The sequence below is a fragment of the Nyctereutes procyonoides genome, unplaced genomic scaffold, assembly GCF_905146905.1.
Source record: "Nyctereutes procyonoides isolate TBG_1078 unplaced genomic scaffold, NYPRO_anot_genome, whole genome shotgun sequence".
Lineage (NCBI taxonomy): Eukaryota > Metazoa > Chordata > Mammalia > Carnivora > Canidae > Nyctereutes > Nyctereutes procyonoides.
The window spans coordinates 64,825,107-64,842,760 of record NW_026575146.1 but is presented as its reverse complement, the minus strand read 5'-3'; the positions used below and the strand labels follow the sequence as shown (position 1 = coordinate 64,842,760).

The 17,654-nt window shown below is 53.9% G+C and overlaps 1 protein-coding gene across 1 annotated transcript in view; it reads left to right on the top strand.

The window, feature by feature from the left end:
* The window catches only part of FAM120A (family with sequence similarity 120A), an 87,676-nt gene that overhangs the window by 28,999 nt on the left and 41,023 nt on the right, over positions 1–17,654 (top strand). Inside the window, exons 4-7 of the mRNA XM_055309605.1 lie at positions 4,251–4,379; positions 4,999–5,095; positions 14,891–14,988; positions 15,219–15,499. Coding sequence (XP_055165580.1) covers positions 4,251–4,379; positions 4,999–5,095; positions 14,891–14,988; positions 15,219–15,499 — 605 coding nt within the window. The remainder of the gene's footprint in view (positions 1–4,250; positions 4,380–4,998; positions 5,096–14,890; positions 14,989–15,218; positions 15,500–17,654) is intronic.

Sequence of the window (17,654 nt, the reverse complement as noted above, 5' to 3'; positions counted from 1 at the left end):
GCTTCTGGCACCACGTGGCCTGACTTCAAACTGCATGTGTGCACACATCTCAACGTGTTTTAGTTGGCTTTTGACTGGTTCCCTGGGTGTTAAGATGCTGGCCTGTATAAACATGTTCAGCTAAGCTGCGTGTCAGAATGCGAACACTCTCCCTAAAGATGCAACACAGATGGGCTTGCTGGTGCTGTTCACAGGGCTGCAGGTGTGGAGCACAGTGGCTGCGTGCATGGGGTGAGGTTTAGGGAAGGAGGGAACTGAAGTGAAGACATCTCCTCTGGGAGAGGATCATTCTTTATAAAGGAGAAGAAAAATTACCAACACAAAAGTACAATCTATGGATTGAAGAATGTTCGCCCATTTTCTTTGTCTTGAGTCAACAGAAGCATCGTGAATGATGAGATTGAACTGGAGCGGATCTGTTTGGACGTGGAATGTGAGCTCATGCTCTGCCCTCACCAGAGGCATGGCTGCACTGCCAGCCTCCCCTGGTCCCCATGGCTGCACACCAGGTCCATGTGGGAGCCCCAGGCCTGCCAGGCCCATGCAGTATTGTGTCTGCAGGAGGCCCATGGACTGGCTGCTGGACCCTTCGCTGCCAGGCGCTGGGGCCTCCAGGAGGGAGTTGTTATTTCAGCAGAGAGGTTTTATTCCATCAGATGAATGTTAAGGCCCTGTCAGATCATCCTTTCTTGTGGCTCATTTCAGGATGCTTCAGAAGAGTCTTCCACATCATCTACATGCCATCCGGGAGAGAATCTTGGGTTTTAGTGGAATCCTCTGTTCTGTGGCTTGATGGATTTAAGAGTTGAAATGTCACATGGTAACTGCATCGTGCCATTTAAATTAATTTGTGGAAAAGTCTTTGATTTTTGAAATGTGACCCAGACCCAGAGGTGACATTATCACGTAAGTGGTGGAATGCTAGAACCTGGCGGCTGCAAGTGTGGTGGGACCCTCATTAGCTCACCTTTGGGTGGGGAGAGTGTCTCCTCGGGGTGTCGGGCAGTAACTCGTGTTGGGGCCCAACAGAGTCGGTGCCCCTAGCTGCCTGGCAGCCAGTGCTGGCTGTGCTGGGGAGCGTGTGGTGAGGGCTTCGTGGACCTGGCTGCATCCCGGCAGAGTGGGTGTCCCCCGTGCTTACACAGTTCATGACAGCTCTAGCGCTGGGCCGGGATTTAGAAGAAAATACAAGGTGCAGGTTGTCAAGAGGGGTGACCAGGTCGGGATTATCACAGCTGGGAAAATGGGGGGTGTCTGCCAGCTTGCAGATCAGAGGGGTCTTGGGGGGGAGGCCCACAGGGGACAGCAGCATGTGGGTGTAAGCGGGAAATGGGACCCTGGAGAAAGAGGAGGCTCTATGCAGATGCCTTGCTCAGGTGTGCCTGCCAGCACCCTCCGTGGTGTCTATCTGTGAGCAGGGGAGCTGCATACTCTGGGAGGTCTTTTCCAGCTCCAGAGTTTTTGGGTTTTTTTGCTTGTAAAGCCAGTAACTAACAATTACTAAGATTGCTACCAGTGCTGTAAAAGGCAGATAATCATAAACGTTTTGCTTTTAATTAAACAGAGTTTACTTTCTATCCTTGGAGACAAAAAGTACATGTTTCCAACTTTAATTTAGGTATATTGCAATTTATTTAAATTTTGTTTCTTTCCTAATGTTAAGCTTTGAGCTAAAATAAAAGTACAACTGCTCAAAGAAAAGAAAAAAAGGAGAAGTGGGGCTTTGGTAAAAATATCTTGAAGCCTGTCTCCAAGGAGCGAACGCTTAATTTGTGTGGTTCGGGTGTTAATTTGTTTTTACGAGTTGACAGGGATGGGTTGCTGTGAGTCGCCTGTAGATGCCGGGGTGGGGGAGCCAGATGCTCCCCCAGAGCATTTTCTTGAAGATTTAGAGCGTTTTGGAACAGCAAGTCAGCATTCTAGATCGGCCGAGAGTTGGCATGCATGTGGCTGGAGATCCATGAGCCGTCTTCCAGGCGGGGATCTCCAGGGACAGCCTCCTTCCTGTTCCTGTGGCGGGTTGGCGCCCTCAGCTCTCTGTTCGTCAGCCTGTGGGAAAGTGTGGCTTCTCCCAGGTGCGCCTGCAGGGTTTGTCAAGAAGATACAAATTCTTGGTTGTCAGGAGCAGCAACAGTTTAATAAGCTGAATATTTGCAGATATATCTGGATTTAAACGTATGAGGGATCATGCTTCTAAAAGGGATTCTGTGGGAAATAGTTTTGAGACTTGTGTGTAATCTTTGGTTGAATGTTTGGGGGGTTGTGCCCCAACTTGGTTTGAGAGGCTTGATTCTGGACAGCTGCAGGGCTGTGGGGACTTGGGGCGCTACTCGGAGCTGGGGATTGGGGGCTCAGGAGACTTGCTGGCAGCGTCAGGATGTCTGCAGGATGGAGAGTGGCAGGTAGTCATTGTCACCTGAGGCGGGATGGACTGTGAGCCCCATCGTCTGCAGAGGCACGGGGTCTGGGTACGTACTCCAAGAGGGATGACCTGTGCCACCTTGAGCCCCCCACCCCTTTGCAGATTTGGCCATTTTTATATCCCATAGGTTCTGTTCTCACTGTGTTGTCATCCATCTGTTCTGTATGTAAAACCCTTGTATGGCAGCCAGCCCAGTTGGGAAGGCCTTACTGGCTTTCAGGGTGCCAGGCCCACCTTGGGGAGGCCGGGAGTCAAGGCCCTGGGCCCTTGGACATGACTGTCCCCAACCCCATGCTGAGTTCATGGAGGAGAAGGCGTTCCACAAGGATGGCACAGTGTTTCTGTCCTGGCTCCTCCCCGCTGGGCTGCCACCAGCTGGCCCTGCTCCTGCCTGGCCGTGGGACCAGACACCCCACAAGGGGGAGCACAGATGGGATCTCCATTCCTCCCAGACTGGCTGGCTCATGCTGTTTGCCAGGCTTTGTCCCTGAGGAACACACGTGTACCCGTGGGCTCTCATCTTCGCGGGGAAATTGAGTTTCCAGGACTGAGGCTGTGATGGGTGCACCAATGTGCGTGGGGCTTTCTGGGGCCTTGTGCTGGGGTGTCCCTTCATGGGGGCGCTGAGAATGCCACTCAGACATGGGGACCGGTGCCTCAAGGAAACCTGTTGCTTCTGGAAGAACAGAGTGTTGTCCACGCAGCTGAAGGTTTTCTTGATGGTGACTTAAAGGATAAACGTCACTTTTTCTGGTGGGTTCTTCCAAGTCACACACTCAGGCTCAGGTTGTTTGATTTTCTTCTGCTTTCTCTCTGTGTGTGGATATCTCAAAACAACTGTGTGATATCCACAACTGTGTGTGGATATCTCAAAACAACTCAGATTTATCATCTTACTGTTCTGAAGGTCTCACTGGGCCAAAATCGAGGTATCTGCCGGCCACTGTCCCTCTGGAAGCTCTGGAAGGGGTTTGCTGGCTCTGCCAGGTTTAGGAGCCACCGTGCTCCTCAGCTCTGAGGCCAGTTCCCTTTTGGCATCCACCCTGGAGGACCCTGTGCTGACCCCAGACGGTCACAGGCTCAGGGCAGGAGCAGGTGGCTCTGGAGGCTCACAGCCTTTTGGGATCTGTGCTGTTTTTCATCTTTGTGATCTTCATGCCCAGATGGGAGATAAAGATTATTTTGTGCTATCATCTGATTTTTTTTTAATTGCCAGAAACAAACTCAGTACCTGATTCATCTTTGTTCCTAAAAGAAGGATGTGACGATCATTATAGCTGAAGTCATATCTTTTTTTCATAGTGTTTTATTTAGTTTTTATGAAAGAGCCTAAAATCTTTTTTTTTTTTAACTTACTTTTCATGGAATCAGTATTCTGGGACAATGAAATATTCCAACGCTTATCCTATATGTCTTTCACCAGACGTGACCGTCAGCGTGAAGGGTCAGGGGCCCATCTTTGTTCTGTTCGAAGCTGACCTGGCTCTCTGGGGTACTTCCGAGCCTGAGCTGCGTGCACCTGGCACGGCCACCTGTTGGCTGGTGTAGGAAGGATGGATGTGTCTGCAGCCTCTGGTTTCTCATGACATGTTCTCTGCTGTGGGGCACGGGGTTTGGGGCTCAGGATCGACGGTGAGCAGGTCGCAGAGGTGTCAGAAGTAACGCAAGCCTGCCGGTTGCTCCGTGACCTAGCTAGGTGGAAGAGGCCAGGTTGTATTGAATAGCTGAGGGCAGCTGGATGCTGCTCACAGAGGGGTTGTGACAGGGCCTGCAGCTCCCGGGTCCTGCACTGGGGGCTCCCATACTGACCTGTACCCTTGTTCCTCAGGTCCGGGCCCACCAGCTGGTCCTGCCTCCATGCGATGTGGTGATCAAGGCTGTGGCCGACTACGTCCGCAACATCCAGGACCCCTCGGACTTGGATGCCGTAGCTAAAGATGTGTTCCAGCATTCTCAGGTACAGCGCAGGCTCCGAGCACTCTGCACATGGGGGTGGGGGTGGCGAGGCCCCTCCCTCGGCTCCCAACCTCTTCTGCAGCCTGTGCCCGGAGGGCTCCAGGTGGATGCCTGGGCAGTCTGCTGCTCCTCCGTGCTCTGTCACGATCCATGCATTTCCTGAGAAGACAGAGTAGTGTGTGGGCCGAGTGGAGTTGTGAAATGACTTGTCCATCCCTTAGGTGATGGTCAGATGTTTCTTCTTCCTTTTTTGGAAAGGAGGGAATGTGAGTGGGTCAGGGTTAATAGAGGACATGAGGTGGGTATGAGCTCTGTGTCACTCTGGAAAGCTGAGACTGCTGTCCCACTCGCTGGACACGAGACGGAAATACTCCCCAGGCAGCACCAGGGACATGGCCCCGAGAAGCCCGGGTCTCTTGACGGGGTGCCAGTCGGGTACCCACGTCACTCTGGGAGGATTAGCGTTTGACTTGTGGATTCTCCTGCAGGGTTTTACTGTCAGTCTAAGCTCTGCTCTCACTTCAGAAGCTGTAGATGATGACACCGTACTGAGTTGTGAGTGTGTTCACGCACACGACCAGTGCATGCCATTTACAAAGGTTTTCCTGCGTTTATTTCAGTCTAGAACAGATGACAAAGTTATTCGATTTAAGAGAGCAATTGGATATTACTCAGCGACTAGTAAGCCTATGGCATTTCACCCAGCACATTACTTAGGTAAGTAAATCCAAGCCTCTGAGATGGACGCTGACCGTTCAGTCAGCAGAGATTAAAGCATGGGCCCTGTTGTTGTAGGTTTATTCACCCGAGGTGAGGTTTGCGCAGCTGGCATGAGCATGCAGAGCCATGCTTCCTGGGCAAACACCGCAGTAGCCCCTGGAGGGTTGAGCAGGACAAATGGACCTCCTGGGAGTTGGGGTGGGCGCGGGGGCAGGCAGGAGGCGTCCATGAGGTGCGCTGGGGAGGCCTCGGCCTGCAGATGCCTCCGTAAATCCCTTCAGAAAAGTGGATGGGTGTCTTCTTTTTGCTGCCTGTTTTTTGGTTTTTTAATTTTTTTTGCAAAAGACTAGATTTAACTCAGAGATTTGGAATTGGGGAATAAAAGTGATTATGAGCGTTTTCCTGAAGCCTGCCTGGTGGTGTCCTCCGGGGAGGCTGTGAGGCCGTGAGCCTAAGTGCCAGGGTCCCCCCTGAGTCCCAGGGCCCCACTCTGGGTCCAGAGCCATAGGCTCTCAGAGATCGTGCTGCGTTGCTGTGTCTGTCAAATTTGCTCCCACATTCCTGGTGTGGTTAGAGTGCCACCAGTTTGAAATGTCTCAGACCATTGTCCCTTTCCTGGTACATTCACCGGTTCACTGCAGCATAGAGCGGCTATGTGCCTGGGGGGCCACAGGTCACAGATGAGTGCTGGCCGCTGGAGGGGGTTCCTGTGGGTGCCCGGTGCCTAAGGAGGGCGGGGCTGCAGGCACGGTGGCTCCTCTGCCTGGACCCGAGGTCAGGGCTTTCAATGGGGTAGGGCTCATCTCCGGGCCCTACAGCCACTGATTGGCACTGTCCCATTGTGCTGGGGGCAGACTCCCCGCTGTGCCTCCGACTCGGTCCTGGGGCCTGGTCCTGCTGGCTCCTGCAGGGGATGGGCCTCGGCGTCCTGCAGCCAGGTCTCCCTGACCTCCTGTGCTGGGCACTCAGATCCTGGGTTCACTGTCACCTGTCAGAGGCCAGCAGCCATTGCATCTCTGTACACTGCCTGCTACCCTCTCCTAGGAATGTTGGACCTGGGGCAGCTGAGTGCTTTCCCCCTTCACCCTCATGCCGCCGTGGGAAAGGATTTGACTGACCGACTAGATCTAGGAAAAGCTGTTGATCTGGGACAGTGAGAGGATTGTGATTTGGGACCACTCTGCCGGACAGAGGGCAATGTGGCAGGGCCCCTGGGGATAGGCAGGGTCTGGTTCCAGGGGTGGATGCCCTGATCCCACTGCCTCCGGCTTTGGGCTTCCTGGTCGTGGAGTGAGGTGTGTGTGACACGCTCTGGGACGGCTCGTCTCTGGCCAGACGTGGTCCTCGTTCTCAGGGAGAGTGGCTACAAGGCAAGGAACCGTCTGCAGCCATAGCCTGGGAGGAGCTCCCGAGAGGGCGTCTGCCCCTCGTGTGTGCATACTGATGGTTGGTCCTCGTGTGATGTGGGACTTGAACAGTCACTGCAGTACCCTGGGTCTGGGAGCTTTCCTTAGGAGGCAGGCAGGTTGGGATGGACACGGGCACCAGCGGCGTCTGTGCTGGGCTGAGCTGCTTACCACAAGGTGGGCTTTAAGTTAGCTTTTAAATGGGAGCCGCTTAAAAACTCAGAATGTACGAAGTCCTTTTGTGTTCTTACATCAAACAACACGTGAAGGAAGTCCTATGGGTGAGGGGACATGCCTGGAATTTGGTTTCACTTCTTCTCAGTGGGTTTTGGGGAATGGTGGTGGGTTGGGGAAGAATTTGCAGTGTTGGGGGCAGTATTTTCAAGTAGGTCCATATGGGCGATAACTCCTGTCGTGTTACGTTAAAGCCTCCTCCCAGGGTCTCCTGGCGAGACTGGAGCCATGGGTGCAGAGTTCAGGGCAGCCAAGAGTGCAGGCTGGTAGTGGCCTGGAATGTGGGGTGACCGAGGACAGGTGTCAGGGAAAGACTGGGAAGGAAGGTGTGTCTCAAGTAACAGACACAGTTTGGAGCAAGCAGAGATGGATTCATGTAAAAAGGCTTTGTTTCCCTGATAAGTATGAAGAAACGAGGTCATGTGGGATGGTGCCACCCCGTGCATGTATGTATGGCGCTGAGTGGGGAGCAGAGCCAAGGAGGAGCAGCATGGGGTCGGGAGAGGCTCTGTTGGCGTCCCTCGTGACAACCCAACACATTTGCTGTAAAAACGTTCTATGAGCAGTGGGGAGGTCCTGCGTGGTCTTTTCTGGTTTGGTCCATTATGTTCCCTAGGATGACACTCTCAGAATCATGATGACCAGTGTTGAGATGTGACTTTCTCGCCCATTAGAGCCCGTCTGTGTGAACCATGTTAGAAACTGGACTGTGTGTCATTTTGCTGACATTCAAAGCCTCACACCAGCCCCTTGGAGGCGACTGGGAGTGACAATGGGGGGTTGACTGTAACCTGGGCTCTCTGAACCCTGCTAGAGTGGACGTTCCAGCCCAGAACTGTGATGCCTCGGGAATCTGAGTCTTCCTGAGGGACAGCTTCCTGGCCTGGCCCCGGTCAGGTGGGCGGGCTGGTGGGGCTGCTGTGTTCCCGCATCTTCCAAGCCTGTGGGCCTCTGCTCTGCACACAGATGCTGAGGGTGTGGAGGTGATGGGCAGACAGGTGCACACACCTGCGCCACGGTCCCATGGCCCCCCTCCCCACAGTGTAGCGAGGCCTCCCCTGCTTGGGGCGTGGTCCTTCTCACAGTGACAGATGGGCTCCAGTCCTCACTGTCTTTGCACAGTGAACCCCAGAAGTGATCTGTTTCTACATGGGATTTCAAAATCAGTTAAGGTGAGATTAATATCCATTTTGTAAGCATTGAGAGTGTCAGAAACAGTGTGGGGACCCGTGACTTCGAGGTGGTACGATTTTGTGCTTTCATGATGAGCACATAACACCTGCACGTCCACCAGGTCCCTGGTGTGAATGTGGGTGCCCATGGGACTGGTCACACTGCAGGGTTGTCCACTGTGTGGTTCCTGGATGGAGCATGCTCCTGTGCCCTGGCTGCTGGAGCTCACCTGGGTGAAAACAGGGCCTGGTGAGTATGAAGACGTGCATGCTACTTTCCTGGCCTCTTCCATGAAAGGTAGGTGAGCTCCCACTGCACACCTGCTATGACGGTCAGCATCCGGAGCATCAATAAGAACAGATGTGGGCGAGGATGTGGAGCCGTGGGAGTGCACAGTCAGGCTGCAGGGGATGCTGACTGGTGCCGCTGCTTCGAAGACCGTGTGATGATGTCTCAGAAAACTAAAGACTCTCTTACATGGGGCCTGGCAGCCATGCACCTCCATGTTGACCCAGAGGACTAAAGACGTAGGTCCACACAAACTGCACATGATGTTTACCGCAGCGTGACTCATAACCACCGAAACTGGGAAGCAATGGGACGTCCTTCCGTGGGTGCCGACAAATAAACGGAGGTCCGTCCACGCACTGACATCATTCATTGCTAAATAGGATGGGTTCTCAACTCACGAAGACCTTGGATATGTTCGCTGAGTGAAAGTCTCCATCTTGTATGATTCTGGCTGCACAACGTTATCGAAAAGGCAGGGGAGGGATGCACGCAGGCAGAGCACACAGGAAGTTTAGGGCCGTGAAAGCATTTTGTAGACAGTGTCGTGGTGGGTACGCGTCCTTATTAATCTGTCCAAACCCAGAGAGTGAACACCTACAGGCACCCTGACATAGATGCCTGTCAGAATTAGAGTGTTCGCTGTCACGTGTATTGCACTAACGCAAGAGGGCGCTTTCTCCTAGGTTCTCGGTGGACCTAAAGCTGTCCCAGAAAGAGTTCTGTTAATTAAGACCCCAAGATCCTCCTGGCTGTGTTGGGCCTGTGGTGACACATGCTGGATGCTGGGCAGTGGGGACTGGGTGTGTTGTCCTGGCCCCTGTGTAGCGTGTGAGCAGGCAGTTCACGGATGACCCCCATCCACTGTGAGCAGGAGTGTCGCCGGGGGATTGGGCGGAGGAAGTGTGTTCCACGTGGGGGTGACCCCCAGGTGGAGGCTGTGTGTGAGGAGAGACAGAGGGTGGTTAGAGCCCAGGACACAGGGAAGGGGCTGGGGGTCTGGTGGGTCCCAGGGCAGTGGCCGCTGGAGGCTCCCCACATTGTCTGGGGGCTGCAGGAGCTTGCCAAAGGGCTCCTGTGTTGAGCGTGCCCCATTGCTGTGGGCGTGACTTGGAGCCTCTCCCCATTGCTCCATCAGGCCCCCATGCCCACCTGCTCCCTGAGTTGTGATCATGTATGTACCCCGAGTACTGAGTGGGGATGTGGAAGCAGACGGGCTCCCTGGAGGTTCAGTGGGTGGGGGGGCTTTCCCAAAGAGACAAGGGGACGCCAGCAGCCGTGTGGCAGGAGCATCTGTCCTCGGGTAAGGAGGGGGTTCCTGTGGCCCATGTGGCCACCAGGTCCTTGTGCGGCTCATCCCAGCAGTGATGGTTCCTGTGGCTGGGTGGGGGTGCGACGGTGGCCAACTTTTGTGGCTTTCGTACATGCGGGCTGACGCTATCGGATGGGGGCTGCTCCAGGAAGCCAAGACTGGAGCGGCCACGGCCACAGGCAGGGGTCCTGGTGGCTGCATCCTCACAGGCCCCCTTCTCCCAGACCGGCTCCCAGGAGGGCACCCCTGACAGCTGCCTTGATTGCAAGGAGGGACCCCAGCCTGGGGCTGTGGCTCAGGTCTGTGTGATCCTGAAGAGAAGCGGGGTTTGTCCGTGGCCGTGCTTCCAGTTGTGGCTGTGCCACGTGCATCACCACACTGTCCCATGGACTCTGGCCGGGTTTTCAGGTGGGCAGTCTTTGCATCTCCATCATGTGCCCCCAGCCTGAGGGCGTGCTCAGCAGGTGTCACCCTGGATACGGGTTCACGGTTTGGGAAGAAAGATGCAGGCCCTGCGGGGCTTTATTGGCTGACGAGGCTGGTGTGTCTCCAGGAAAGCAGGGTTGCCCAGGCGGGACCATGCGGACCCGGCACAGGGACAGCGTGTTCATGCGTGCCACGGCCCCGAACACAGACCCTTGCCTAGCTCTGGGCCTCGGGACTGCAGCAGGATGGCTGCACGTGCTGCCGACAGGCTGTCCGCTCCCACTGGCAGCATGTGCTTGGGCCCATTGCTCTGCCTGCCCTGGGAGGCCAGGCCCGCCTGGGCTGCGACGTAGCTGCTGCGTTGTCCCGGCTGCCACCCCTGCTCGCCATCCGGTGTTTTGCTGTTGTTGTGATGACAGCCTTTTAAATTTCTGGTGTCACCATTTTTTGCATGTTAGACTGCTGTGTACTTTAGCAAGTTTTTGAAACTTGGCCTTAGAGTTCTGCTCACTCAAGCCATCATTTTCTTGTTTTTGTTTAAGCTTTTTTATTGTGGAAAAACTTTAAACGCCACCGTCTGTACGAGGGCAATGTCCCAAGCAGCGGCATGCCCACCAGCAAGGTCAGCAAATGGTGTTTGTTTCCCGTCTTTCTTGAAAGAAACACGTGAGGCTTTCCTGAGGGTCTCGTCTGTCCCCACAGATGGGTTTCTGTGTTTCTTTACCTGTGTGTGTGGAAGGGTGGGAGGTGTTTCTACATGTCACCAGAGGCTGTATTGTGTGTCATTCTGCCCTTGCTGGTTTTGGAGACGTGTCCACGTGTCCAACTGTTGGCATTTTTACCTCAGGCTGGTGCGCGTGGTACTGGGGTTGGCTCTGCCGGTTAATAGGGTCGGCTCTACCTGAGGGAAGCCATGGAGCAGAAATTGGCCTCATCTTTCTCCCTCTTGGTTCTTGAGTGTTGTCCTCAGGCCCGACATCTGTTCCCATGACCTTTCATTCAGATTTTTGAGAGTTTATTTTAGTCCCTGTGCCCTGAAGTGAAATAATCTGTCTGGTCTCACGGCTTTTTGAAAGGTCATTTTTTTTTGAAAACCTAAAAATCAGTCATCACGGTGGGGAACTGAAACTGCGTCTGCTGTCAGCAGCCATTCGCAGGGTGTGTCCCTGCGTGATGACGAGCTCATCATCACATCTGACGGCGACAGAGGGCGCAGCCACTTGGCTTAGCGGGGACTCTTATGCAGGCTGTGCATTTCTGAGGTCCGCAGCGGCTTGGGGCTCATGAGGCTGCATAGGAACCTTTCCCACTCCTCATCTCCGCCAGCCTATGTGCACACGTCCTCCGCTGTGGAGTGAGTGAGCCTGGAGCTGCACAGATTGGGATACAATTTGGGACACGTCCATCGCTTGTGAGACTCCTGCTCCTGAAGACTCACACATGGTGTGGGCTTGAGCATTGCTGTGCTGCGAGGTCCACATCACTGCCCAGGTTCTGGGGGTGGGGGTCATGCTGCTGGCTCCTGGCCGTGGAACGTGCTTGCCCACAGCCCCACGCCCTGGTCCCGCCCGGTGAGCTGCTCGAGTTCTGGAGCTCTGCCTCCTACTGGCCTTGGTGTGCTGCCCTGGGGCGCTTGGGGGCCTCTGCGCTTGACCCTTAGCCTTGTACTTGGCCGGCTGATGCTTCTCTGTACATGGCGCCTCTGACTCCTGTCGGGGGACTCGCTGTCCAGCTCAGTCCCCAGGAGCCAGTGCCCCTGCAAGGTTACGGCATTCAGCCCCTCAGAGCTGGCCGCTTCCTCTCCTCCTGCCTCTGCCCTCACGATCTTTGGCCCGTGACCTGCCTTCCAGAAGCTACTCACCTGGAAGAGGATGGAAACAAGTCCAACAACATTATCTATGTGGCTGTGTCTTTGCTTCCGTGGAATATGAACACCGAGAAAATACGTCCATTTCCATATGGTCTAACGTCGTTGGAAAATGGGACCCTTTTTTATAGGTATTGAAAATTAGTATTGGTGATATGGAACATACTGACTTACTCTTGGAGCCTGAATGGTCAAAGCTCTGTTTTTGGTACCACACTTGAAAATCACACCCCTGTCGGCATCAGAGAATTCTAAGAATTCTTACTGCGTTAGCCTTGTTTTGGCTGGCCTGATGTCCCTGCAGTGACATGCTGGGCGGTGGCTGGGGCGTGTGTGGCTGCCTGGTTCTCAGCAGAGCTTGTGGTCAGCACCGTTCCTTCTCTGGATGCGCCTTCTCTTTGGAGAGCAGTTGTGCAGCTCCACGCGGGCACCACCATGACGGGCAGCAGGTGGCCTCTCACTCACGGTGCAGCGCACTCTGTGCACCTGTCAGGCTGCCATGCGTGTGCGTTTCTCGTCATTCACAGAGAAGTCTTTGAAAATTCTTTTAATTGTGAAAATATTTTTCATCTAGTAGTTAAACAGGTTTTCCACCTTTCGGGGTCCATCTGCATGGTCTGCTGACAGCGGCCTATGTTTCTGAGCAGAGTGTCTGGGCGGGTGGGGGACAAGCTGGTGGTGCTCACTTCCATGCATGAGCTGGGGTCAGTCGGGGTCAGTCCCAAGAAAGATGACTTTGTCACACAGCTGGTGGCTTGAGGGCACCAACAGGCAGCACTGGCGCCTGGAGGCACCGTGCCCAAAGGGAGGCAGCCTTCAGAGAAGTGTAGACATATTAATTCCCTTATTGGACTAAGTTCTGATAGTTCAGTAACTAGCCTTGTAGGTTATCAAAGGTTTATTTGAGGTCAGCAATTACAAGGTGATTTACAAAGTATTCTTTCTTAGAAAATCTCTGCTTTTAAGATCTAGTTTATTTTTGTTTTTAGGGAAAGTGTGCTTTTCAGGAAGTTTGTAACACGTAGTGGACACAAGTAGAGGGAAGCAAAAGGATCCCCTTCCGTCCCAATGCAGCTGATTGGCGTGGCCGACCCTGTCCACTTTCCATGTGATTACTGAGAAGTCACGTGGGGCAGGTCAGCCACAAGAGCTCATAAACTGCACTTGTCACGGTGACTTAATTTGAAGTGGCGGAGCTTCAGTGGATGGAGGCCATAGTGTTCTTTGGGCCAAAATCTGGCCACAATCCAGAATCTCCTAAGAAGGAACCTAACCAGTTACTGCATCTTGTCTCTCAGACTCGGAGGTTCTGACCTCTGGCTCAGAACTATTTGGTCAGAAATGTGTCTCTATGTGTTTGTGTGTTCATACATGTGTGCATTTATGTGGGGAGAGTGTGCATGAACAAGCATGTGCATGTGTGGGGTGAATGCATATACATGTCTGCACTAAATGTGCACATGTGTATGTGGGGTGAGTGCATGTAGTAAGCATGTGTGTGCCTATGCATGTATGGGTGTGTGTGCTTGTATGTAGGTGAGTGTGTGTGTCTGTGTCCTGAGTGTACATTTGGTGAACATGCGTTGTGGGCACACGTACACATGTTGGGTGAGTGCACATACGTGTATGGTGAATGAGCATGTTGCGTGTATTTGGGGTGAGTGCATGTGTATGTGGTGAGCGTGCACGTGTATTTGGGGTGAGCATGTGGGTGGACATGCACGTGTGCCAGCGTTGTCATTCCCAGCTGCCCCCACAGTTGTGGAAGTCGTGTCTCGAGCTTTCTTTCAGTGCAGGCTCTGTGCCAGGCTCTCACAGTGAGCCGCAGCTTCCAGCACGTGGGTCGTCGTTGGGTGGGGGGAGGTGGCTCCACAGGCAGGGACTGGGTGGCTCTGGGAGCTTGGGTGCCAGAAGGGAAGAGGAGTGAGGGTTTGGATTTTGGGGTGCTTTGTTACTGTTTTTACTTAAATGTGTTTATTTATCTTGGCACGTTGGTGAGATGAGAGGTCGTCGTGGTTTGTGAATCCTTGTTTGGCCTGGTGTCACCCAGATTCTCAAGTGGAAGGGACGCCCTTCTTGGTCAAGGATGTTGGCATTCAGGGGTCTCTAAGCTTGCTTTTGTTCAGTTCCTAAAAGAAGCCTACAGGGGAGGAGGAGATTGTGTAGCTCGGGGTCCCCGTGTCTGCTGTGTGTTCCCACGTGGGGACCCTTGGGGCTTCTTGCAGCTGGGCCTCACAGGGACCCCATGCCTGGCTGTTTACTGGAGGCACAGAGCCCCAAAAGGTGTCCTTGCCATTTTTATTGCATTAGTAAGTAGTTTGTGGTATTCGGAAGTGTGATGTTGAGGCCAAGTCCTTGTAACTACGTGTCGGTCACTATGTTGTCCAGCCAAGGCACCCTCTCCTCAGACTCTGGGAGACTGAGGTCTTGGGTGTGCAGGTGTGCAGGGCCGTGGGCCAAGCTGATGGCCCCGAGTTCCATGTGAGCACTTAGCTCAGCCCTGACGTGTTTCCACAGCACTTCTGCACACACTTATGCTAGGGGCTGCGCTGGCATACGTCAGCATGGGTGGAAGTAAGTGCAGTGCACACTAGGGCAGGTTTACAGTCCCGTCCTGAGAGCTCAGCGTGCCCTGTCACATCGTGCTACATGCAACCTCATCATGGTTTTGCTTAACAGGGAAGAACTGAAAAGTACCGGCAACAGCTTCCATGCTTCACTGTTTAATACCTGAGACCTGAATTTTAGTCTAAATAGGGAGATTTCATTGCCTCACTTACCAGAGGGAAGTGTCTATCCCTGCCTTGTCCTTAGTGCTGGAGGCCCTAGGGCTTAAGGAGGGCAGGGAGGGGGGTGCGGGTGGGTGGGCTGGACACCTGTAGGTTCAAATCTCAGCCCCAGCCTGTAGGGTTGATCACCATAAAGTGAAGTATTTAATGTGAAACATGAATTTCTAAAGGGGAGGATCAGTGGTGTGTGGTCACCTGGGGAGGGACAGGGCGGGTGGGACACATGTTGGCCACTGTGGTGTCCCAGGGTGTGTCCTCCGCTAACAGTCATGCTTTCTTTCCCTGTTGATGGAGCAGCTAGACCAAATCCGTTTGGAATGCCTGGGATCGTGCCACCGTATGTCCCCCCCCAGATGCTCAACATTCCACAGACCCCTCTGCAAGCAAAGCCTGTGGTAAGACCCTCCGCCCTGCAGCCAGTTGGCCTGCCTGGGGGTGCTGCCCCCGACAGCTGCACGCGCATCGGGTTTTACTGAGAGCTGAGATAATCTCCCGAGCTGTTGGGCTTATCTGTGCAGCAGGTGCCAGTATTCCTTGAATTAAAACGTAGCTGAGACCAGGCGGGGCCAACGGGGGCCAGGCCCTGTAGCCCCCGTGCGTGCATGACGTCTGCCCTGTGTTTCAGGCCCCACAGGTGCCCAGCCCAGGTGCTGCGGGTCAGGGCCCACACCCATACAGCCTCGCTGAGCCGGCCCTTGCTTTGGAGACAACTGGGAAGAGTCTGACCGAGCACAGCACCTACGGCAACATTCCTCATGAAGGAAAGCATACCCCGCTGTACGAACGGTCGTCCCCGATTCATCCGGCTCCAGGCGGCAGCCCCAACCACGTGGACTCAGCATACTTCCCAGGGTCTTCTACATCGTCGTCATCCGATAACGATGAAGGCGGTGGAGCAGCTGCAAAGTGAGTGGGGTGAGGTGTAGCTGGTGTGAGGCCAGACATGTACCGGGTGTGAGGCCTGGCCAGTAGCCCAGTCTTGGGGAAGCCACCTTCCATCCTCCCACAGCCCAGAGTTGTGTTCAGAGATGTCATTTGTGGCAGGAAAGTGACATCCCTTTGCACAGACTAGGGCATCTTGATCACAAGGAGTGGAGGTTAGACACTTTCTCAGGGCTTCTTGGGCTGAGGGACTGTTTCAGCACCATTCCAGCTGTGGCCTCAGACCGCTCCTCTGCTGGGGAGGAGTTTTGGGAAAATTGGTTTGTGTGGCTCTTAGACATGGTGACGTTACCAGGTCAAGTGCTGCTGACTCTTCTGTTCCCTGGGCTGTGAGACCCAGTCCCACCCCCAGAAAGCATTTTATGTTAGACACTGGTGACTTCTGGTTTTGGCTTCTGGATCATGGGGAGCTCTGAATTTCCTTCTCTCCTGAATTGAATCTAGAACTCAGATCTCAGCTCAGCAGCTTGTAGACTGTTCCTGAAATCATGGCATTCACCCGACACAACCAGAGAAAGCTGCCATCTGGGTTGGAACTCCTGCTGGAGGGGAGTATTTTAGATGTGTGTCCTTGAGTAAATGAATTTTGAAATACGTAATTTGTTAGAATCTGATCAAGAAGGTCTTAAATGCACGGTCTTCCTCCTCTTTTGAAGCACTGTTCCATTTTAAGAAACCTGACTCACCAACAGAGAAGGAACAGGGAAGAGCAAGGGCCTCCCATACTTCTGGGTCTGCTCCTCATCGGTGCTCTCTGGCTAGGGACCCTTGGCGCTCCGTCAATGGAGATGGTTTCTCATCCTCTGCAAGTTCTCCCTGGGCATGAAGCCTGAGGCTGGCCCTCCCCTCTCCTCATCTGTGGAGGGGCCGTGAGTGTCCGCTGACCTCAGGTGGCAGTCACAGTGGGGTTTGCTGCCATGCAGGGACTGTGTGCTCTGCACAGCAGCAGAGCATGACCCTGCACGTAAATACGTACCAGGATCTTGTAATTCTAAAATCCCAAGGTGAATAACAAGTGTACCTTTGCATTCACGCTTCCGTGTGAACCTTTTGGAAAGGGACTATAGTGAGGATCTGTTGAGTGTGCAAATGAGAACCGCTGCTCATGTCTCTGAAGCCCTGCCCCTTTGAAATTCGGAGGCACTGAGTGTTCTCTGTTAAAAATCATCTCATGCCAGCATGACGAAGGTTCGGTCTAGCAAAAGACGCTCTTCCTAGACAGCCGGGAGCAAGGCCCAAAGCAGGGGGCGGCGTGTGGGGTCACGGCTCCCTGCCCCGAGGTGGGTATCATGTGGCTCTGTGCCCTGAATGGGCACAGCGTTACAGAAGATGGTGTATAGGGAGGCCAGAGGGTGCCTCCTGGCTGCCGCTCGGGTTCACACGGTAGCACACGTGCCACGTGTGTGTGTGTGTGTGTGTGTGTTTGTGTGTGTGTGTGTGTGTGTGTGTGTGTGTGTGTGAGAGAGAGAGAAAGACATGCTGGACAGGCCGCCCCATATCCCTGCTCCCCCTCTTCCCCTGTCCCTGCTTTAATACCATAGCGGCCCCTGGGCCCTGGAGCTGGGGAGTGCTGCAGGACTGTGAGTCTGGGTGGTCACTCCCACGGGTCTGGGTGTGGTCTGGCCCCGGAGGCGAGGCCCTGCCGAGGCTGTCCTGGGACTCCTGCGTGCTCTCCCGCTGGTTCTCTCTTGGCCCTGCGTCTGCCAGAGGATGGAGCCCGGGGCCTGCAGCAGGTCTTCCAGACCCGACGGTCATTTTCAGGTGACGGAGGAATGAAAACACACTGCTTCCCATCAGTGTGCTTTGTCTCCCGCGTTCTCAGAGTGCCATGAGTGTGTACTTCCACTGTGTTCTCGGTGCACATCTCTAAGGGAAGTCCTGCACTGTTTCCCTTCCTTCCTGCCGTTGTTGGATCCTTGTGGTCCTGTTTCGGTTGGATTTACAAGTAAGACAGTCTTCGTGGAGGTGTGAGTCTCATACTATTTTCATAGATGCATCAGGTTTTTGATCCTGCATCCAGTCTGAGTTCGCTGATTTATTTAGTTCTTTGTCGTATATGTTTCTGTAATTTCCACGTCAGTACAAAGTCAGAGAACTGAGACGTCAGGAAATACGGTCG